Genomic DNA, 24,889 nt, shown 5'->3' on the forward strand with positions numbered 1-24,889 from the left:
ACACTGCCAGGGATAGTGGTGGAAGAACATACAAAAGTGGTATTCAGGAGTTAGATAAACACATGAATATGCAGTGAACAGAGCGATTTAGATTGTGTGCAGGCAGAAGAGATTAGTTTAATTTGGCATCAAGTTCAGCACAGACATTGTGAACTCCAGTCATATTCCTGTGTTGTACTGTTTCACACTCTAAACAGTCATGTTTACAGAAATGTGAAGGTGCTGTCAGTCCTGTACCTTTGTTAGCCGATATGAAGGGAAACGGAAATGATCGATAGACATTGCACTCGCAATCTGCTACTCATACAATACCCCAAGAGTTCGCATTCCTCAAACACTTGTCCAACTCCCTTGGAAAATTTCTACAATAACCACATTATTCAGTAGAACATTCCAGATCAGACAGTTATCCACCAAAAAAAAAGGATTTCCAGGCCCCATATCATTGAATTCCTGGCCTTCACTGATTAAACAATGCATCAGAAGGAAAGCATTTTCTATATTGAAACCTGTTGTCATGTTTTGAAACACTAACGCACAAAATTAATTGAATGAGAAAACATGGAGCTGTGAAGTAGTGTGTTATCTTCTTTAGTTTGGTTTTACTTTGTACGTGAGACTCGCACACAAGACATGGCGGCGTAATGATGTATGCCATTCATGTACTTTGACAATACAATCTGTAATTACGTTAAGCATTCTTGATTACATATTTACATTACTCAAGTATTACTGAAATATTAAATACACAATGTCTGTCATCTTGAAAATTTCAACAGGATCCTGAAAAACTGCAGCACTACACTGTTCCACCTTCTCTCTCCATGAAATTAATTTTACCATTTTCAGCCTTACTAGCTTCCTTTATACCCAAGACTTCTAATCTTCCCCGAGATAGAACATCTAGAATTTTCCACACTTCTTCAGTAAAGGCATAATCACTAGTTTATAAAGTTCTAGCATGAGGTCTTTGGTTTTACATACTTTACTTCTATCTATAAACACAAACCTCACATTCCAGCTTCTTAAGTACTGAAATATAATAGCAATTGGCTCTTGAAGAGTAATAGCTCTTAAAGTAGAACCATCCTCAGTTCACAGCAGCAGGAACTACCAAAAAGGGAGTGTCAATGTTTATACTTCCCAAGAAATCAGCCTTAAAAATTACAAACAAGAAAAGTTTAAAAATAACTAAATAAAGACAGCACTGCTTATCACCTCAAAATAATACACAGAACAAAACAGAACATGCTTTAGTGTCTCAGAACTACAGCACAGAAACAGGCCATTTGGCCTGTCAAATTCATACTGAACTACTATTCTGTGTGGGCAAGAAGAATTCTCTTGAATGAGAGCCAGTCATTACAGCAATCTACAGAGTAATACATCGTCAAAGCCAGTAACATTCAAAACTCATTAATACTCGGTTACTTCCAGGTAACATTTTTTAAGATCCATTTTTAGCAGTTCACACTGCAATTTTAAAATTTTGACATATAAGACCATAAGACATAGGAGCAGAATTAGGCCATTCGGCCCATTGAGCCTGCTCCACTATTCTATCCTGTCACTTATCCCTCTTCACCCCAGTCTCCTGCCTTCTCCCCATAACCATTGACACCTTTACTAATCAAAAACCTATCAACATTCATTTGAAATATGCACAATGACGGCCTCCACAACCATTTGTGGCAATGAATTCCACAGATTGACTACCCTCTGGTTAAAGAAATTCCTCCTCTTCTCTGTGCTGAGGCTTTGGCCCCTGGTCCTAGACTCCCCCACTATATGAAACAACCTCTCCCTTGTCTAGGCCTGTCAATATTCAATAGGTTTCAATGAGATCTCCCCTCTTTCTTCTAAACTTCAGTGAATATAGGCCCAGAGCCATCAACACTCCTCATATATTAACCCTTTCATTCCTAGAATCATTCTTGTGAACAACTTCTTAACCCTCTCCTATGCACTTTTCTTAGAGAAGAGACCCAAAGGGGCACCAAGTAGCAAGACTGGTTACTAACACAAATTGCACACTTTCTCATGCTCCATACTTGTACCATATAAATACTGGAAAGGTCCTGGGGCATCAGGTGAATTTAGAGCAGGGGCTCTGAACCTGGGGTCCACAGACACCTTGCTTAATGGTATTGGTCCATGGGATAAAAGTGGTTGAGAACCCCTGCACTAGATGTTACCCAACATCTGAATCACCCGTAATTTGTGTGGAGTTTCTGGCCAAGGGTGACACATGGATATCTATGACAACATCAAAGATGAGGTCAAGGCATCGTCTTATTGAAGGTAGCTATCACCTGGCACTTTGAGGCCATGCCTGAATGTCATTTTGGGCTTTGTTAAAAGCAGCCATGGTCCGCTTCAGTTGCTGAGGAGTTGAGAATGGAACTGAAAATGGCGCAATCAGAAAATATTCCTATTTCAGATCTCATGATAGAAGGCCGGCATTGATGACACAGCTGCCTATGGCACAGGAAATACCCTACAGAACTTCTGTAGGGACGTCCTGGGGCTTGCGATGATTGTATGAAATTCAATGTTAAATATTGTTGAACTGTTTTTTTAATGCATTATTGACTAGGATTGCTGAACAGCTTCTCTAGTCTCAACAAAGCTAATTGTATATGTTTAGAATCAATTTTCATCAGAATAATTATTTAAACACTCCAAATTCAAACTAAAGCAATTTTATATTACTGCTACTACCTTCTTGAATATGTAAATCCAATTTTCATTTTGTTTTGTTGAAAAGTTGAGAGCAATAAAGACAAGAACACCAAACTGAAGATTTCCTGAGCATCAGAATTAAAAACCTAAGAACACAAGCAGCAAAAGCAAAAGCACACACAACTCTGTGTGCCATAATTCCTTGTACACTTGGATCCTCATCCTCACTCGATTTCCTCACTTTCAGACTCCAGTCAGTTCAGATCGGTACATCTCCTCCACAATCTCCATCAGCATAGGTGCACCACAAGGCTGTGTGCATGGCCCCTCTGTTCTACTCACTTTATACCAATGACTATGAGCTTCAGCACAGCTCTAATGCCATATTCAAGTTTGCAGGTTAGACCACCGTCCTTGGTCAAAGGTGGTGACAGATCAGCATAGAGGAAGAGGATTGAAAATCTGGCTGAATGGTGCCACAACGACCTCTTACACAGTGTCAGCAAGACCAAGGAGCTGATTATTGCCTTCAGGAGAAGGAAAAGAGAGGTCCATGAGCCAGTCCTCCTTGGAGGATCAGAGGTGAAAGAGTCAGTATATACAGAATGGAGCAAATTTCTTTCTGTCCGAGCTAAATAATCTTACCAAGTTATTTCATCCTATGATCACCATCACCAACAATCTTCCCCGCCATTCCAGACTCTCTGGGGAGAGAGCTGCGTGGTGTTTACTATTGTAAGCATTCTCAGGTTTTGTTTCTGTAAGACCACCTCTCATCTTGTTCTGTTTCCCAACCAGGTATTAACATATTGAACATTGCTTACCAGCTACAATGGTGCACATCACCATCCTTTGGTTCAGAGAAGAAAACTGCACAATATTTTCCGCATATTCACTTCAAAGCTTTGTACAATTGCAATAAGATTTCATTTGCCCTACACTCCAAGCTCCTCACAATGAAGGCCAAAATAACTTTGCCTACATCATTGCTCATAGTAACTTCCTGTGTTTTACATTCAAGGGCACAACCACACTAAACACCAACACTTAAAAGCTTATTGCCATTTTAAAAAGAACTTTCCCCTACCAAATGGAATAGGCTTCTAATTCCCCAAGTGAAATTCCACCTTTTCATTTATTAATCTAACCCCTGTCCCTTTACAGATTCCTTGTTTCTGCCTCACAGTTTACTCTACGACCTAAATTTATAGCTTCAGACAATTTCAAGAGCAAATCCTTATCCTCTAAACTCTGATGCTAACTCATGCATTGTAAAACTGAAGTCATAACTTGGGAAAGTTTGGGAGCTCCCTAAGTGTATCAAGGCATCAAAATAAATGCAGAATACATACATCATATTTCTAGCAGCAGGTTTAAGAAATTTGGAATTAAAAATGGACTAACCAAGAGCCCTTATTTTCAAGGTTTTATTATCTGAATCTTTCAATAGTCTTTAAACCACAGATTAATTTACAATACACAACTATGTTGATGATTCAAGATAGTGTATTGATTTTCAATATTTCCTGCTCCACAAAAAGCTATTCCCTTCAATCTCTCAATCTATTTTTAACTTGTTTGCTGAATGTTAATGATTAACTGATGAAGCTAATTTCCAAAACATGCCTGAAGAAAGTGGCTGTTCAGATAGATGCTTAACCACATCAGAGTCCATGGACAACTTTTTGACCTCTAATTTGGAAGAACAGCAGCCAAAATACTTTTCAACACAAACCCCAATAATGTAATGCAGTTGTTAGGGCTCAGTATCAGTATCCAAAATGGTTGGGGTATCACCACATTAATGCAGTGATTATAAATTCTAGCTACTGGTGGCTCCCAATTAGATTCATACCCCTCTTTTAACAAAAAACTTGCAATACAAATGAAGTGATTGGATCTAAACCAAGGTGAATAACTAGTGTCAGGAAACATTTTGCAAGCTTAGAATTAAACCAAACTCAGACTTTTGTTCAAGATGACATGCTGTCAAGTGTGTAGACTATTCTTAACCATTACAATTCACTGATAAACCTTGTGAGCCTCATTTGGAAATATCCCAACTAGAATTCTAAGAACCACATATCAAAGTTGCTGGTGAACGCAGCAGGCTAGGCAGCATCTCTAGGAAGAGGAACAGTCGACATTTCAGGCCGAGACCCTTAGTCAGGACTAACTGAAAGAAGAGTTAGTAAGAGATTTGAAAGTGGGAGGGGGAGGGGGAGATCCGAAATGATAGGAGAAGACAGGAGGAGGAGGGATGGAGCCAAGAGCTGGACAGGTGATTGGCAAAAGGGATATGAGAGGATCATGGGACAGGAGGCCCAGGGAGAAAGAAAAGGGGGAGGGTGGGAAAAAGCCCAGAGGATGGGCAAGGGGTATAGTGAGAGGGACAGAAGGAGAAAAAGGAGAGAGAGAAAAAGAATGTGTGTATTTAATTAATTAATGGATGGGGTACAAGGGGGAGGTGGGGCATTAGCGGAAGTTAGAGAAGTCAATGTTCATGCCATCAGGTTGGAGGCTACCCAGACGGAATATAAGGTGTTGTTCCTCCAACCTGAGTGTAGCTCCTCCCCCTGAAGGCATGAACATTGACTTCTCTAACTTCCGCTAATGCCCCACCTCCCCCTCGTACCCCATCTGTTATTTAATTATATATACACATTCTTTTTCTCTCTCTCTCCTTTTTCTCCCTCTGTCCCTCTCACTATACCCCTTGCCCATCCTCTGGGTTTTTTCCCCACCCTCCCCCTTTTCTTTCTCCCTGGGCCTCCTGTCCCATGATCCTCTCATATCCCTTTTGCCAATCAACTGTCCAGCTCTTGGCTCCATCCCTCCCCCTCCTGTCTTCTCCTATCATTTTGGATCTCCCCCTCCCCCTCTCAAATCTCTTACTAACTCTTCCTTCAGTTAGTCCTGACGAAGGGTCCCGCCCCGAAAAGTCGACTGTACCTCTTTCTAGAGATGCTGCCTAGCCTGCTGCGTTCACCAGCAACTTTGATGTGTTGCTTGAATTTCCAGCACCTGCAGAATTCCTCGTGTTAGAATTCTAAGATATTTTTTAGTATAAAGCAACAAATCATTAATAATCTTTGGCTATTCCACTACGTAAAACAAGGATTCATTCTACCATCCTAGATTTACCATGGACACTAGAATTATTTGCTTTCATATTTGAGACTGATGCACAATGTTATCTATCCCATTCCTTGTGCTCTGTCCCCATCCTCTATAATAGACTAATCAAAATGAACAGAAGCTCATCTTCCAGACTCTGTCGCGATAACTATTGATTATAACCACGTTTGCATTTTCTCAGCTTGGTAATGGTTCTGTTGTTGCCACTCACACCATCCCTGGACCGATTTTTTGCTTCTTTAATTTTGCCGCGTGTTGTCATTTAATCAGTGATAACTTCCACACAACTGCAATCTTTTTCCCCATTTTTCTTTCTTTACCCCGCTCCTTCCACCTACCACCACCAATCACACTGCTCTCTAGCTCACCGAAAGCTGCTATATCTTGTTCCCCAGGGTAGAAAGGGCAAACTTGAAAGGAGAAGCATTTAAAGTGGGAGGGATAAAATTTAAAGGGGATGTGCAGGGCAGGTTTTGTCTTTGCACAGACAGTGCTGGGTGCCTGGAACAGGATACCAGGAGAAGAAGTAGGACCATGATGTGATAAGCTTCCAGATAGACACACAAGATACGCTGGGAATGGAGGAATATGGATCATGAGATGGTAGAAGGGAATTACATCTTTTTAGCATCGTGTTTGGTATAGTCCCCATGATGTGCTGTTCTCACCTTCCAGTCCAGAGGAAAGTTCCTCAACCTGATATGTTAACTTTGCTTCTTTTGCCAGAGATTCTGCCTGTGATTTTAGTTACGATTTTTTGTGATTTTAGCTCCAAAGTTCAGCATCTGCAGCATTTTATTTTTAACCACTACTTTCTCCTCCAATTCTGGGTTCAAATGCTCTCAGATGAAAAATAAACTACTGATAAAAACAATGAAATTAAAGAAATCCAAGTGAGCAAAACAGCTGATCAAGAGGTAACAGTAAAACTAGTCAACCCCGTTAAAACACTGGGAAAAAAACAGCCACAGCAGGAGGGCAATTTAACGTTTCTCACTGATGTCCCTGCAGTTGACATCAGTCTGCTGTAATTCAGCTGAAAGGCCACAAGTGACAAATTCAATTACTGGACATGGTTGTCATTAGTGAGGATGACTCTTATCAATCACCCCTTTTCTGATCCAACATGGTTGTGAAATTAATGGCTGCCTTGATGAACTGGTAAAACCCAACTGAGTAGTTTCAGGGACTAGTTAAGGTCACTTTGGTGTGGGTTTAGATGTACACGCTTGAAGGTTCAGACTGGGTCAGGAGAGAATAGGTTTTTCCTGAAAGATAATTAGTCCAAAGTATCACCAGATGCAGTAGGGTTTGATGAATTCTGCTTGAGAAAACTGATAGACATTAAGTTCAAGATTCAAGACTGCTTAATGTCAAGTGTAAAGAAGAAAGAAATAATAGTTACGCCAGATCTGATGTAGCACAAAAAAAATCACAAAAGAACACAATAATAAAAAGCAATAAACATAAATACACAAGATAGCTTATATACATATAGACTAATTGTACAGCAATAAAGGTGACTGACAGGAAATAATAAAGCAACGGTGGAGTTAATGTGTAGAGGTGTTGATCACCCTTACTACTTGGCGACAGTAACTGTGAGTGTGGTGATCCTGCCATGGATGGTACGTAGCCTCCTCCCTAATGGGATTGGGACAAACAGTCCACGAGCAAGATGGGTAGGACCCTTCATGATGTTACTGGTCTTTTTCAGTATCTTACTGTATGGCCTTGATGGCAAGCAGGCTGGTGCCAGTGATGCATTGGCCGTTTTGACTACCCATTGTGGAGTCTTCCTGCCCGCCTCGGTGCAGTTTCTGTACCAACTAGCGATGCAGTTTGTTAGGATGCTCTCTACAGCACATCGGTAGAATGACATGAACCTGGACGTGCAAAGTCCAGCTCCCTTCAGAAAGTAGAAGCATTGGTGAGCTTTTTTGACTGTGTAGGATGTGCTCTGGGGCCATGAGAAGTTGTGTGCAATGTACACTCCCAGGAGTTTGAATCCGCATGCAGTTTCCACTGTGTGCTGCCGAGGTAAAGGGACGTGTTAAGAGGTACAGCTCTCTTGAGGTTGATAATCGTCTCTTCTGTCTTGCTGACATTAAGGAAAAGGTTATTTGCTTGTCACCGGCCTCGAGCTCTCTCACCTCTCTGTCGACCATCACATCATTGTTGGTGAGGGGTCACACCACTGCCATGTCATCGACAAACTTGACGATGTGACTGCTCAGGTGTCTGGATGTGCAAGTGGTGTCAATACAGCAATGGGCTCACACACTGCCCTGGGAGGCACCTGTGTTGAAGATGGGGAGGGAGGAGCAGCTGTGCACCCTGATCACCAGAGTCTGTTCGTGAGGAAGTCCAACAGCCCGTTGCACGGTGGTGTATTTAGACCAAGGAGTAGCAGTTTGCTCACCGAGGCCTGCGGGACAGTAATGCTAAATGCCAAACCGAAATGCAGAAGCAGCATTCTGAGGCAAGTGTCCTTATTTTCTAGGTGTGTCAGGGCCACGCACATGACAGACGCTATGGCATCTGCTGTAGAGCAGCTCTACAGGTAAGCACATTGGTGAGTGTTCAATCTGACAGGAATGTCCTGTTATCAGCCATTCAAAGCACTTCATGATGATTGGTGTCAGTGCCATTGGCAGTAGTCGTTTAATTCTGAAGAGTTCTTTGGTACGGGGATGATGGTGGCCAATTTGAAGCATGTGGGGACAGCAGCCTGGATGAGTGATGTGTTGAAGATGCCCGTGAAGACTTCAGTGCGCTGGTGTGCACACTCCCGAGTACTTGGCCTGGGATGCTGTCTGGCCACCTTACGAGAGTCCTTCTCACCTCTGCTGCTGTTACAGATAATGGCTGCTCACCTGGGAGGGGGTAGCTTTCAAAGCCGGTGTGGTGTTGCATGCCTGGATGCATGAATAAAGTTATTTAGTGTGTCAGGGAGGAGTCACTCGTGCGGTTAACGCTGATTTTCCTTGCGTAGTCCGCAATGCCCTTGATGTCCAGCCACATACACTGCGAATCATTGTTCGAAAGGTGATCCTCAGTTTTTTTTTGCTCGTAGGTGGCCTTCACCCTCTTGATGCCCAAGAGGAGGTTTCTTCTGGTTGCTCTGGGAGCTGTTCTGTCACTAGACCTGAAGGCAGCATCCCAGGCTTTTAATAGGGAGTGCTCCCCTACGTGCTACCAGGGCTTCTGGTTGGGCTGTGAGATGACCGTTCTTGAGGTACCAACGTCATCTACACACTTACTGACGTAGCCGACAACAGATGAAATTGAGTAAGTGTTGTTGAAATTGAATAAAACAGATTTTTTGCAAATTAATATGAGAGTGAAGTGAACTTGGAATGAAGAGCTGACTAATCGTAGTGGAGTAAAACCCCCAAGGCCCATCTGGGATGAAAACTTGCACTCATTTATGCTCTGGCTTTAGTGTTTACCAATGTGATAGACTCAAAGCCAATCCTGTCTACCACAAAATCCTGAGGCATCTGGTCAAACATAGACAACAAATCACCTCCCCATCACTATGGAAGCACCTTAACCAAATGCAGTATGATAAAGCTATTAAAAAAATATTAAAGCGAGATTAGGGTACAACTTTCTACTGGCTGGATTAAAGCACTGCAGAATACCCGGCCATTGATCTGCTCTTGTAGCCGATGTACAATGGATTCAAATTCATTATAAAAAAGATAAGTTATTGTTGTTTCAGCCAATCATCTTAGAACAAATCCCTGCCATTTTCCACCCACTTTCTCAATAACATTTCCACCATCACGTATTCACTGAGGATGCATGCCAATGATTTCATAGTGCTTAGGTTGATTTACAACTGCTAAGATAATGCAGCAATACATACTCACATGCAGAAACACCCAGAAACACTTCAGACTTCAACTGAGATGTTCAAAGGAATGACCATCTCCAACAAGTGAGGATGGTCTAATCAGCTTCTCGACATTTTCAAAAGCCCCAGAATCAACTTATCAGCATCACCCCAAGCAGAAATTTAACTGGACCATTCCTATACATACACTGGCTGCAAAAGCAGATCAAAGGCCAGATATTCTGCAGTGCTTGACCTAACTCTGCATTTCTGCCATGTAAAAACCTGGGTCAATACACTTCCTTCAACTCGTGAAGATCCAGACCAAGTAGTCAATTGTATCAATTGACCAACCATCACCTTGCACAATATTCTCACCAGTACTGATACACTGTGGTTACGGCCGCAGTATCACCTACAAAATACACAGCGGCTAATCTCAAAGCAGCTCCCAAAGGATAACATCAGCAAGAATTTGGGATCACCAGCACCTGCAGACTCCCCTCCAAGACACACACTAACCCAAGTTCCCTACATGACCACTCTGTAAAGCATCTTCACCAGAATGACTGTGCAGCTTCTAGCTCACCACAAGGACTATTAAGAGTGTACAATAAACCCTGGTGTAAATGGTACAGCAAATTTCCCCATGGCCAAAATAAAAAGAATAATTGTAAATTGAACAGATCTCAAGATATAATCCATCTCCAAGTTGCACTAAAAATACTGTAACTTTTAAAGTGCTTTGCTTAACTAAGAAACTACTTCAGGTGAGAGTTTGGACAGCATGTGAAGAACATACTTGACTTTAGAAAACACAATGTCAACATCCGTGGTTGTCACATTCTTCTTGTCTATGATGTTGCAGTCTTTACATAATTTTGACCAATTTTTGCCGTTCATATCTCTGCCCGTGGCACGCGTGTCTCCATGGACAGCAAATCTCCTAAAGGCCTCTTCGAGGGCACTGAGTTCTTCCATTGCAGCAGCTCCTCCATTGGTGCCATTCGAATCAGACATATGGCATTTAGTTTCTTTCTCCTTCGCCTGGTTACGCTTAGCTGCTCCTCTTACTGATTTGGTTTTACATTCAGCCATATTTTCCCAGCCCTGGTGGGGGGGGGAGAAAAAGGATAAATATTAGATACTTGAGCAAAGAGCATTACAAAACAAAATAGTCACCTGCTATATTTATGGCATTAATACATAGTCATACTTTATTGATCCCGGGGGAAATTGGTTGAAATAAACTCTTCACCAGAGGCACGTAGCAGGGTTTTAGATGCACCAGGTTGTGATCTGACCTTCCCAGTGGGGGGAGGGGAGAGGAGAGGAACTGTATGCATCCTTAACGTTAGCATACATCAAATCCAGAGCCCTCTCCCCTCTGGTTGTACAGCTCACATACTGCGTGAAGTTGGGCAGTGTTCTAGCCATGGTAATCTGGTTGAAGTCACCCGAGATGGTAATGAGGGCACTCGGGTGCTGGGTTTGTAATCTGGCTATAACGGTGTAAATGCTGTTACACGCCGACGTCAGGTTGGCAGAGGGAGGGATGTACACAACAACCACAATTGCATGCGAGATTTCGCTTAGCAAATAATATGGCCGGAGTCCAACAGCAAAAAAGTTCAATATCCGGGCTACAGGCACGTTCCTTGATCGTAATATGCCCAGGACTGCACCATCTGTTATTTACCAGAACCACCAGCCCCCCTCCTTTATGCTTACTGCTCTCAGTGCGTATACGATAATACATTGCATTGAACATTATTTTCAAACACCTTGGCTTTCTTTCCTAATTAGAATTCTGCATAGTCAACTCTAACTTACCCACTGTCTTTTGTGGTAATATATTTCGTATGAAACAAAGTTTCAATGTGAGAGACTTTAAGTATAGTTTGCATCAGGGTGGAGTTAGTATTCAGAATAAGATTATTAATATTCCCTTGGTCAATAGTGATCTCTGCTCATTTAGAACAATCTACTTGCTTTTCTGAGATCTTCTGGCCTATGACTGCAAAGTGTAAGCAACTGCAGATGCTGGAAATCTGATATAATTTTTAAAGTGAGGGAATTGCTACATTGTTGAAGAGGGTTCCTGGACATATTAAATTGAACTTTCTGATGAAGTTTTGTTAATCTGAAAAGTTAACTTTTTCTCTCTCCAGAGATGCAACCTAACCTGCCATGACTCAGCTGTGTATTCTCTGCCTTTTATTCCTTAGTCCTAGACTTGCTGGTGCAGAGTAATCATACACTGCCATTGTGCAGATCAGTTGGAAAGTCAGACGTTAGACCTACAATTTCAGAAGCTAACAAGCCAGATAAACAAACATTGCTGAAGTTACCGGTGGATTACGGTATTTGTTATGTCTATACTAATTTACAAGTTTTATAAAAGAAATATAAAAGATCTGTTAACAAGATTTGCAATGCATTGTCTGATCATGCTAATCTTGATAAAGCTTTGCAGTTTAACAATGCATGAAATTAAAGTAAGGTTATTGTAATCATATAGAATTTGACTCTGGTCTGTAACAGACTTAATACATTTGATATTGTAAAAAAAACAAATTCACTTTGCAGTAATAACCTGTTAATTTGCAATTGATTTTAAATTCACACCCTGAACTGCAAGAGTTTCAGGGTAAATCATTGGCAAGGAGAGTAACAAGTAAACTTGCAAGTAATGATCCGGTTCATAAAGGACAAGTGCAGATCAGTTCCAGTAAAGTCCGCAGGCTAATGAAGCTAAAAATGCTGATGACTGCTGCTTTTCATGGCCAATAGGATCCATGCAAACAGACCTACACAGTGTGATCGCAGTTACACTCTCTCTTTAACACAGAATCCAGCACTTACTACAGGTTTTAACAGAACTTGTATATTATGTAGTGAATTTCATTATCTGAAAAGTTGCAAAGCATATTACAACCAAGTACGCATGAAAAATTATCACGACTGCAGGGTCAGTTTGAACAAAGCAAAATCCCACAAATAGCAATGACATAAATGAGTAATTAATTTGGTTACAGTCAGTCATGTTTACTGTCATCTGAACAAGTACATGTATGCACAGGAAGAGTAAAATATTCACTTGCAGGAGTATCACAGGCTCATAGCATTATCTGAGCAGTATTCACAAGAAAAACACAAATTAAACGGTAACTATGCACAACGGTTACAAGAAAGAGCACGATCAGAGCATGGAAATGTACATTTTAGTGCAAAGTGACCAACGTGCTCATAATCTTGCTAAACTCTAGTGATTAGGGTTGTGCAGGTTTATTCAAGAACAAAATGGTTAAAGGCAAATAGCTGTACTTGAACCTGGTAGCGTGGGACTTCAGCGTTTTGCATCCCCTGCCTTACGGTAGCTGCAAGAAGACGATGTGACCCAGATGGTAGTGATCTTTGATGATAAATATTGCCTACTTGAGGCAGGGCCTCAGGTAATGGAGGGAAGGGGTGTGCCCGTGATGTACTGAGCAGAGATCACTACCCTCTGCAGCTTCTTACTTTCCTGTACATTTGAATTGCTGTACCAGACGATGATATGTAATGAGAGCTGTGTAACTCATCTCCTTCTACCTTAGGCCACGAACTTATCAATCACCCTTGCTGTGGACCACTTTCTGGAGGTCCAAGACGCCGACTTCTACAAAGCAGGGATCCTTATGCTCCTCGACCGCTGGACTTAGTGTGTAAATGTAGGAGGGGACTATGTTGAAAAATAAATGTGGTAGGTTTTCTAAAATTGACTCCTTCTACCTTAGGCCATGAACTTATTAATCGCCCCTCACATAATTAATGCTTGGTGTGTTGTCTAAATTGATGTACCTGTGATGTTGCTACAAGTAAACCTTTCATTGTACCTGTACTATGTATTTGTATATGACAAACTTGACTTGATAAAACTTGTTACTAAAAAGAATGACTACGACAATGACTAACTACTCATCTCTGCCTGCAGCCTAAGTGCTACACCTGCCCATACGCCTCCTCCCTCACCTCCAGTCAAGGCCCCAGACAGTCATTCCAGGTGAGGCAACACTCCACCTGCAAATCTGCTGGAGTCATCTGTTGTGCCTGGTGCTCCTGATGTGTACTCCTCTACCTTGGAGAAGCCATCATAAATCGGGGGGCCGCTTTGTCAAACACCTCCACACCATCCGTCGCCACAAGTGGGACTTCCCAGTAGCCAGAAATATTAATTCCCATTCCAAGAGATCAATCCACGGCCTCCTCATGTCAAGATGAGGCCATCTTCAGAGTGGAGGAGCAACATCTTATATTACGTCTGGGTACTCATCAACCTGATGGCATGAGTATCGATTTCTCCTTCTGATGAAAAAAATCCCCCCCCCCTCCTCTATTCCCCACTCTGACCTTTTATTTCTTCTCACTTGCCTGGATCCCCTCCCCCTTCCCCTATGGTCTACTCTCCTCACCCGTAGACAGCGACATTTTAAGTATTTCTGCCAGGGCCCCCGCAATTTCAACACTAGTCTCCTTCAAGGTCCGAGGGAACACCCTGTCAGGTCCCGGGGATTTATCCACTTTAATTTTCCTCAAGACAGCAAACACCTCCTCCTTTTCAATCTGTACAGTTTCCATGGTCTCACTACTTGATTCCCTCAATTCCATAGATTTCATGCCAGCTTCCTTAGTAAATACAGATGCAAAAAACCTATTTAAGATCTCCCCCATTTCCTTTGGTTCCGCACAAAGCCGACCACTCTGATCTTCAAGAGGACCAATTTTATCCCTTACAATCCTTTTGCTCTTAATATACTTGTAAAAGCTCTTTGGATTATCCTTCACTTTGACTGCCAACGCAACCTCATGTCTTCTTTTAGCCCTCCTGATTTCTTTCTTAAGTATTTTCTTGCACTTCTTATACTCCTCAAGCACCTGATTTACCCCGTTTCCTATACATTTCATACAACTCCCTCTTCTTCTTTATCAGAGTTGCAATATCCCTTGAGAACCAAGGTTCCTTATTCCTATTCAATTTGCCTTTAAGCCTGACAGGAACATACAAACTCTGCACTCTCAAAATTTCCCATTTGACGGCTTCCCACCTACCAATCACATCTTTGCCAGAGAACAACCTGTCCCAATCCACGCTTTTTAGATCCTTTCTCATTTCTTCAAATTTGGCCTTCTTCCAGTTCAGAACCTCAACCCTAGGACCAGATCTATCCTTGTCCATGATTAAATTGAAACTAATGGTGTTATGATCACTGGAACCAAAGTGCTCCCCTACACAGACTTCTGTCACTTGCCCTAATTCGTTTCCTAACAGGAGATCCAATATTGCATCCCCTCTAGTTGGTCCCTCTATATATTGATTTAGAAAACTTTCCTGAACACATTTTACAAACTCTAAACCATCTAGACCCCTAACAGTATGAGAGTCCCAATCAATGTATGGAAAATTAAAATCCACTACCACCACAACTTTATGTTTCCTGCAGTTGCCTGCTATCTCTCTGCAGATTTGCTCTTCCAAGTCTCATTGACTATTGGGTGGTTTGTAATACAATCCCACTAATGTGGCCATACCGTTCCTGTTTCTCAGCTCCACCAATAAGGACTCAGTAGACAAGCCCTCTAATCTGTCCTGCCTGAGCACTGCTGTAATATTTTCCCTAACAAGCAATGCTACTCCCCCACCTTTCATTCCTCTGCCTCGATCACATCTGAAACATTGGAACCCTGGAATATTAAGCTGCCAGTCCTGCCCCTCCTGTAGTCAAGTTTCACTAATTGCTATAACATCATAACTCAACTGATTCCATTAACTTGCTTCCAGGAAGAAAGCCAAGGAGTCATTTCAGTGCTATATAAATGTGGTTGGCTTTCGTCTGTCCTCTGAAATGGCTGAAGAATCACTCAGTTGTATCAAACCATTTCAATGAAGAAATCCCTCCATTACCTTCACAATCAAACTAGAGTACCCACAATGACCTACACCCAGATAGAAGATACACAAAATAAAGTGACATTCTTACTCCTTAAAGTGAGAGCAATGCATGGTTAGCTACCTGCCTCACTTTCAGATCAATTATATCAGACTACACAATGAGATTTAGACACTTTCCCCTCATAACATCCGTAAGTTACTGCCTCCAAGTGCTTGCACCACAGGAAATCCAACAAAACCCTCATCAATGGCATCTACTATCAAGCTTTCTTCTTAATTCTTCACCCTCGATGAACACCAACATTCAAGAACTTTAAATAAAATCATACAGAGTGCCTTCTGCATTTGCAGGCTGGTTCACACAACAGTTTAATTTAAATTTTTTGGAGCCTCCAATTAATCCAAGATGGCTGTTCAGCCCATGTAAATCATGGACACAGGCATCATGAGCAGGAAGAGGCTATTTGGGCCTTTGAGCCTGCTCTACTATTCACTAAGAACATAGCTGATCTGACTGTAGCCTCAAATCTGTATCCTTACCCACCCCAACTAATTATTCCCTCCACTGTATATCAAGAATATGCTTACCTCTGAATTAAAAGAAATCCAAGAATATTTATATTGCACTTAAAAAGTATTTCAAGAACTCACATGTTTTTGTGTTTGGTGTGAGAGGAAAATCTCCCACCCTTTTAATTAAATTAAACCCTCCTCCAGGATTCCCCTCCTACACAAAAGGAAAACAAAATCAAAGTTCAAAGTAAATTTATCAAAGTACATTCTGTACACGTCACCAAATACATCCATAAGATTCACTTTCTTGTGGCCATTCACAGTAAATACTAGAAACACAATGGGGCAGGAATAACTAGGACTCTCGTGGCTGATGTTCAATTGCTGTCCCCGTGCTTAAGGGACCACAGGACATCACCACTGAGGCAACGTCCTGTCGCGTTACTTGTAGTTGTGCTTACACTTCCAAGGTTCTGTACCACATTGACTTGTGTCTCCTTGTTGGTACAAGCCCACGATTAATTCCACTGCTTCTCTCCAACTGAGATGTCAAGGGCACGAGCCCACAACTGACTCCATTGCTTCTCTCTGATTGAGGCGTCAAGCAAGGTTGAAATCGAGGAGGATGGGAGTGGAGGACAGGCAGGTGCTTGGTGCCAACTGCCTGCATTTGACCGGTTTTCCTCATCCTCTCGCTACTTGCTGTTAGATTAAAGTGCAGGAGTCTCACCACATTGCCAAGATTGATCGGTGAGGCTGTGGACTCATTTTGGGGAACTTTTGAGGTTCATGTTGCTTTTGTTCCTGGATTGTTTTTTTTTTGCTGTTTTTGAGCAGCTTGATCAGGGCGACCAATGCAGACTGGAAGCGCTTCGGCAAAGAAGCCTGCATTGGTTTGGGGCGTGGCACTGAACTGAACTAAAATGCATAGTACTGGTTTGATGTTTGATATTTTATGTGCTGTTCTCGTGCTTTTCACTGTTGCGCAATTTGTTCTTTTTATTAATGTTTTCTTTTGGTGTTTGTTGGTTTCTTGAACAGATTCCATGGTGTTTCTTTGTTTCGTGGCTGCCTGCGGGAAGATTAATCTCAGAGCTGTATTCTGTAAACATACTTTGATAATAAATGTACTTGAGCTTGGAGAATGGATGAAAGACTGCCACCATCAGGACAGACAAACAATCAATGTGCAAAAGACAGAAAACTGTGCAAATATCAGAGAAATAGCAATAGCAAATAAATAGAGAACATGAGATGAAAGGTCTTTGAAAGTGAATCCATAGGTTGTGGGAACAGTCAGTGATGGGGCGAGTGAAGCTGAGGGCTCCTGATGGTTGAGAGTAATAACTATTCCTAAACCCAGTGGTGAGGGTCCTGAGGCTCCTGTACTGTTTTTCTTGATGGCAATAGCGAGAAGAGAACGTAGCCCGAATGGTGGGGCCCCTCAGTGATAGATGCCACTTTCCCACTACAGTGCAGATGTGCTCAACAGTGAGGAGGCCTTTACCTATAACAGACTGGGCCGTATCCACTATGTTTTGTAGGATTGTCAGTTCAAGGGCATTGGTGTTTCCACACCAGGCTGTGATGCAGCCAGTCAATATACTCTCCACCACACATCTATAGAAATTTGTCAAAGTTTGAGATGTCATGCCGAATCTTCACAAACCCCTAAGGAAGTAGAGGCGTTGCTGTGCTTTCTTCATAATTGCACTCAAGTTCTGAGCCAGGACAGATCTTCTGAAATGTTAACACCAAGGGATTTAAAGTTGCTGACCCTCTCCACCTCTGATTCCCTGATAAGGACTAGCTCACAGACCTCCAGTTTCCTCCTCCCAAAGTCAATAATCAGCTCCTTAGTCTGATCTGCCATTCCCTTACATTTTATTCAATTAACTGTTACACAGTTATCTAGTCTCATGATCTGTTCCCTATAAAGAGCCATCTTTAGTCATGGACCAATAGTACACACACCATTCCCACCACCCCCCCCAACAGGCGATAAATGAAAGGATGGGTTTCCTGGTAGCAGAATGGTAGGAACAAAAAAAATAGATCTGACATTATAGTTAGCCACAGGTCATTTCTCACTAGTTGGAGAATCTAGAATACAGAAAGCAAAAGCCCACTGAGAAAGCAGAAAGTGGAAAACATTCATTAGTTTCATTTTTTTTGTAAAACATTTCTTGAAAAGTACAAATTGATATTTTGATTCTTTAATTGAGCCACTAACTGACTTCTTTGCTGTGTCTGTGTCTCCATGCACTTCCTCAAGCTAGTGGCCCGCAGATTATTACAATGTATCCACTTTTGGGTGTAGCTTCAAGGCATTGTCTAGTAATCCTGGCTGCCAGGTCTCAGCACAGCCTCGGTGCATACAGTGAGCAAAATATATCATATCTTGGGATATATATTCAGGAAGACCCAAGGACTGATTGTGGACTTCTGAAAGGATAAGATAAGGAAGCACACTCCAGTCCTCATAGAGGGATCAGAAGTGGAGAGAGTGAGCAATTTGAAGTTCCTGAGTATCTTATCTCTTAGGACCTAACCTGGACCTAACATATCGATGCAGCTATAAAGAAGGCAAGACAGTGATTATATTTGATTAGGATTTTTTGAGGAGTTTTGGTTTGTCACAAAAAAAACCCTCAATTTTCTTCATATTTACCATGGAGAGCATTCTAACTGGCTGCATCACCATCTGGTATGGGAGGGGAGGGGAGGGGGGGGCTACTGCATAAGATCAAAGTAAGCTGCAAGAAGTTGTAAAATTAGTCAGCTCCATCATGGGCACTAGCCTCTGTAGTATCCAGGCCTTTTTCAAGGAGAGGTGCCTCAGGAAGGCAGCGTCCATCATTAAGGACCTCCAACACACAGGACATGCCTTGTTCTCACTGCTACCATCAGGAAGGAGGTACAGAAGCCTGAAGGTACACACAGTGATTCAGGAGCAGCTTCTTCCCCTCAGCCATCTGGTTTCTGAATGGACATTGAACCCATCAACACTACCTCACTACTTTTTCTTTAATTACGTAGTTTTAAACCACTTAATTAATTCAACTATTTAATGCATATATACTTACTATAATTCACAATTCTCTTTTTTCCCTCTTTTGTCATGTATTGCATTGTACCGCTGCCACAAAGCTAACAAATTTCACAACATATACCAGTGATATTAAACCTGATTCTGAAAGAATATAAAATGAATATTGGGAGCATCCTGAAGTGCATTTTCAGGCTAGGATTTTCAAAGGCTTTAATGACAGAGGTCATTGTCCCTATGCAATTAGTGTTCCATCCACGTACCCATGATTTGAACACTTCAAATGTGAACCTGTTTTTCTCTGGACTGCCAGACTGCTATGTTAAATGTGTTACAATTTGCACCATACCCTTCTCCTTTAACATGGACATCAGGGAATTCTTGGCCACACTGGGAGCTTCCTGCAGGTTCAAGGAGTGACTAATTGCACCCAAGGGTTTACATGTAATCTCTCAATGTATGGATGGTATAAGACAAGCTGCAACATATTCTGTGCACCAGGGAAACACATGTGCTTATTTCATTCCAGAACTGTCTACTGTTCCATCTAACAATAGGTGGCTCTTGGGTGTGAAAAGCTATCGTCATTACACAAAATAAGCGGAAGTTAAAAAAGGCCAGTAACTTAATGCCAGAAATGTCAGAGCATTAAAAACGTGGGTGTATTTAAGGCAGAGATAAATAGGTTCTTGATTAGCCAGAGCATCAAAGGATATGGAGAGAAGGTAGGGGAGTGGGGATGACTGGAAGAATTGGATCAGCCCATGGTTGAACGGCAGAGCAGACTCGATGGGCCAAATAGCCTACTTCTGCTCCTATGTCTCATGGTCTTATAAAGTATTGAGAGTCTCATCCAGTTCAGGAGCAGATGAAAATGCTTTCACCTTCATTTCAGTTCAGTTTTACTCACTACAATGACACAATAATTGTTAACTGACACAAGTTGCATTAAGGGCTTTAGGAGGAGGGCTAACTTATGTTTCTGTTTATACTGTCATCGCCCTCTGGAAAAGATTATTGAAATGTAGTGAGAATTAATTCTCTACAGTGTTAGTAAACAGAGTCAGGCAAGTTTCTGAGCTGAGCCAATATGGCTAGTTATTAAGGAGGGAATGCCAGTCACCAGTGTTTAGTTCATTGCCTTAGCAACCAGGAATTTGCCAACATGCTTTTGACCCAGTCACCTGTATCCCGCCATCCCACAGTTTTTTTTGTGCATAAAGCACTGGGACACTACAGCACACAGCTGTTTGATTTTCACATTGTATGGATTTAATGAACTTGATAGATCTTCCAAGACTGCTCTTGAGAAGCAGTTGGAAATTTCAGCAGTCACTTACAAATAAAAGTGAGAAATGTGAATTAGGAGAGTCTGATGGTCTTTCACATCTATATTCATTCTTTGATCTGATCAAGTGACCATCAGTTTTGAAGAAAGACGGCAAGCAAACAAGTCACTGCTGCCAAGTTTTAATCCTTGAAGCTCTGTCACTCTGTCATTAAGTTTTGAGTTAGTCAAGAGGCACAGTTGGCCTGCTACTGAGGGTCACTCATCCAAGATGGGCTTGGTATTCCCCTCTGTGTGCCAATCTGTCTGGAGTTAGAGGCCTGAGGAAAAAAATGCCAGTAAACTAAAAATAACTCAAAAAAAAACACTGGATATTTCACATCTGTAATGAGGTCAAATTTAAAAGTCACAGTGCAAAGAAACCAGAAACATCCAGTTGTTTTGTAAAAGCAGTACTTGACTGCATTATGGTACAAGCTCAATGTCAAGAAGTTAATGAATGCAGATTCTAAACACTGTAGGGTCCAATTTTTCATTACAGTCCACTGTGGGCTTCAGACATGCCTCCTGGCTGCGCAAAGCGAATAATTACCACAGTTCAAGAATCTGAACTCAGTGAGTGAAGTTGGAGTTGGTTTATTTTAAAAATAATAATATTTAAGGGAATGTTGCAATCTGGACTCCTTTTCAACATCAAATCATTGCAAAGAATTATCTTGTTAAATTATTCCTTGACGATTTCTTAATATTTGTCTGTGAACAGCAAATCCCAGAGAGGGAGCAGTTAGACTGAACTACTAAAACATCAGGGATATTATTAAATATATCACTCAGGAAGACCACAGTCTTCTACTGATGTAGTGCAACAACAAAGATTGTGATATCAATACCCCCCATCATCCTTCTAATCAACATTATAGAACTTTATTTTTAAAAAACTGTTAATAAACAGGAACAATTTTTAAAAAACACCAACAGATTTGTTTGTCAATTAAATTAAGACAATGCAAAAAGCCAATAAAATCTATCCAAACATTTTGGTTCAAGCCAAAGGGCTGCAATCAAAAATCTCAACTTAATGGCCTAATTCTGCTCTGATGTCATGTGGTCTTAAGGGTGCATTTTACCAGTTGACCCACCGTCTCTACACAAACACCTTTCAGGTCACACCAAAACAGTTCAGAGCTCTTGCTTTTTTTTTGCTCACCTCATTGACTCAAGGCTAGTGCCAGTAGTGGAGTAAGTTGTGAGCAAACTAGTGTCACATCTTATTGTCAGTAATAACCATTAAAAATCCTTCAAACAAATGGTTTAGACATCTCCTTCGAGCAAGGGGTTTAGATGGGTGGAGTTGGTTAGGTGTGTTCAAGATGGTTTCCTAATGCAACATCAGATAAGCCAATGATAGCCATCTACAACCACCATTTGCTTTCTGTGGGCAAGCCAATTCTGGATCCACAAAGCAAGATCTCCTTGGATCCCATGACTGCACTTGATCTGGTATTGGGAAACGAACCTGGTTAGCTCTCTCAGAGGTAGAGCACCTTGGAGGTGGTGATCACATCTCTGTCTGCTCCCATCCTTCTCCAGCACTATGGTAAAGGAGATAGTTTGGGAACACATTTAATTGGGGTAGGGGGAAATATGATGCTATTAGGCTGGAGCTTGGGAGCAGATGTTTCAGGGAAATGCATGGCAGAAATGTGGCAAATGTTCAGGCAATATTTGCATGGCATTCTACATAGATGCATTCCATTGAGGCAGAAAAAGAATGGTAGGGTAAAAGAACCATGGTATACAAAGGATATGGAAAATCTAGTTAAGAAGAAAAGAAAACCTCACAAAAGATTCAAGAAACAAGGTACTGATAGAGTTCTAGAAAATTACAAGGTTGCCAGGAAAGAGCTTAAGAATGAAATTAGGAGAGCTAGAAGGGGCCACGAGAAGGCATTGGCGAGCAGGATTAAGGAAAACCCTACATCCTACAAGGATGTGAAGAGCAAGAGGATGAGCCGTGAGGGAAAAGGACTAATCAGGTGCGATAGTGGAAACGTGCTTGGAGTCAGAGGAGGTAGTGGAGGTACTTAATGAATACTTTGCTTCAGTATTCACCAGGCAATTGTGGGGATGACTTACAGCGAACTGAAACACCTGAGCATATAGACATTAAGAAAGAGGATGTGCTGGAGCTTTTGAAAAGCATTGTTAGATAAGTCACCGGGACCGGATGAGATATACCCCAAGCTACTGTGGACGGTAAGGGAGGAGATTGCTGAGCCTCTAATGATGGTCATTGCATCATCAATAGGGACAGGAGAAGTACAGGAGGACAGAAGGGTTGCAAATGTTGTTCCCTTGTTCAAGAAAGGGAGTAGAGATAACCCAGGAAATTATAGACCAGTGAGTCTTACTTCAGTGGTGGGCAAGTTGTTGGAAAGGACACCGAGAGGCAGGATTATGAGCATTTGGAGAGACCTAACCCAATTAGGGATAGTCAGCATTGTTTTGTCAAGGGCAGGTCATGCCTTATGAGCCTGATTGAATTCCTTGAGGATGTATTAAAACACATTAAAGGTAGAGCAGTGGATGTAGTGTATATAGAGTTCAGTAAGGCATTTGATAAGGTTCCCCATGCCAGGCTCATTCAGAAAGTAAGGTGGCATGGGATCCAAGGAGACCTTGCTTTATGGATCCAGAATTGGCTTGCCCACAGAAAGCAAATGGTGGTTGTAGATGGCTCGTATTCTGCATGGGGTTAGTGACCTGTGGTGTTCTGCAGGGATCTGTTCTGGGACACCTGCTCTTTGTGATTTTTATAAACGACCTGAACGAAGAAGTAGAAGGATGGGTTAGTAAGTTTACTGATGACACAAAGTTTGGGGGTGTTGTGGATAGTGTGGAGGGCTGTCAGAAGTTACATCAAGACATCGATAGGATGCAGAACTGGGCTGAGAAATGGTAGATGGATTTCAACCCAGATAAGTGTGAAGTGGTTCATTTTGGTAGATCAAATTTGAAGACAGAATATAGTATTAACGGCAAGACTCTTAGCAGTGTGGAGGATCAGAGAGATCTTGGGATGTGTATCCACAGGACACTCAAAGCTGCTACACAGGTTGACAGTGTTGTTAAGAAAGCAAATGGTGTGTTGGCATTCATCAACCATGGAATTGAGGTCAGGAGCCATGAGGTAATATTACAGCTATATAAGACCTTGATCAGACCCCACTTGGAGTACTGTGTTCAATTCTGGTCACCTCACTACAGGAAGGATATGGACACTATAAAGAGTGCAGAGGAGATTTATAAGGATGTTGCCTGGATTGGAGGGCATACCTTATGAGAATAGGTTGAGTGAACTTGGCCTTTTCTCCTTGGAGTGATGGAGGATGAGAGGTGACCTGATAGAGGCATACAAGATGAGAGGCATCGATTGTGTGGATAGCCAAAGGCTTCTTCCAAGGTTGAAAAGGCTAACATGAGGGCGCATAGTCTTAAGCTGCTTGGAAATGGGTACCGAGGGGATGTCAGGAGTAAGTTTTTCCACACAGAGAGTGGTGGGTGTGTGGAATGCACTGCCAGTGAAGCTGGTAGAGGCAGATACAATAGGGTCTTTTAAAAGACTCTTAGATAGGTACATGGAGCTTAGAAAAATAGAAGGTTATGCGGTAGGGTAATTCCAGGTAGTTTCTAGAGTAGGTCACATGATCAGCACAACATTATGGGCCGAAGGGCCTGTAATGTGCTGTAGATTTCTATGTTTAATATCTTCCCAAACAAGAACAAAAAAAACTGCAGAATCAAATACTTAACCAAGTTAGTCATTCTTGCCTCAAGATTCTGCAGAAATAATCACTGTTGTATATCTGCACTGATAAGATTAGATCCAGGAATACCAAGCCAGCTTTGAACAATCTGACTATAGATTTATACAGGTATGTGTAATTATAAAATAAAGGGCTATTGAAATTTGCAACAGCTTAGCAGAAGTGGAATCACAATGTAGTGGAATTGAAGGACAAATGTATGCAGAAGAAAAATTTGGCATATGAAACCAGATTATTGTAATGCAGTTGGAAGGATCTCATTGCATGGAGATGTCAGTTATTTTCCCCTGTATTAACTGTTTATGAAGTGTAGTCACTTTTGCAATTGCCTACAAACTGTAATAGCATTTCTTGAGGTCATTGCTGGCCTAATATTTTTCCATCTACTTCAATCATTAACTCTACTCATGCATTCCACAACCACTTTGTAAATAATGTTTCTCTATCCCCAGCCTATACCCCCACAATTATATCTTTTAACTACACCTCCTAGAATCTTTAATCTCTGAACAGTTTTAAGCTACAACGACGGAATGAAGCATCTCCTGTTTTGAAAGAAAGTACTGGTTTTTAAAAGGCACTTTTAAATAATACTTTGCTCGTTGGTTTCGGTCTGGCA

At 41.7% G+C, this 24,889-nt stretch overlaps 1 protein-coding gene across 4 annotated transcripts in view; it reads right to left on the minus strand.

Annotated features, from left to right (window-relative positions):
- Positions 1 to 24,889, minus strand: part of tppp (tubulin polymerization promoting protein) — a 48,152-nt gene that overhangs the window by 17,397 nt on the left and 5,866 nt on the right. For all 4 annotated transcript variants that reach the window (XM_072283445.1, XM_072283448.1, XM_072283444.1 and 1 more), the window contains exon 2: positions 10,464 to 10,771. In XM_072283445.1, coding sequence (XP_072139546.1) covers positions 10,464 to 10,771 — 308 coding nt within the window. The remainder of the gene's footprint in view (positions 1 to 10,463; positions 10,772 to 24,889) is intronic.

This window comes from Mobula birostris, chromosome 19 (genome assembly GCF_030028105.1).
Source record: "Mobula birostris isolate sMobBir1 chromosome 19, sMobBir1.hap1, whole genome shotgun sequence".
Classification (NCBI taxonomy): Eukaryota; Metazoa; Chordata; class Chondrichthyes; order Myliobatiformes; family Myliobatidae; genus Mobula; species Mobula birostris.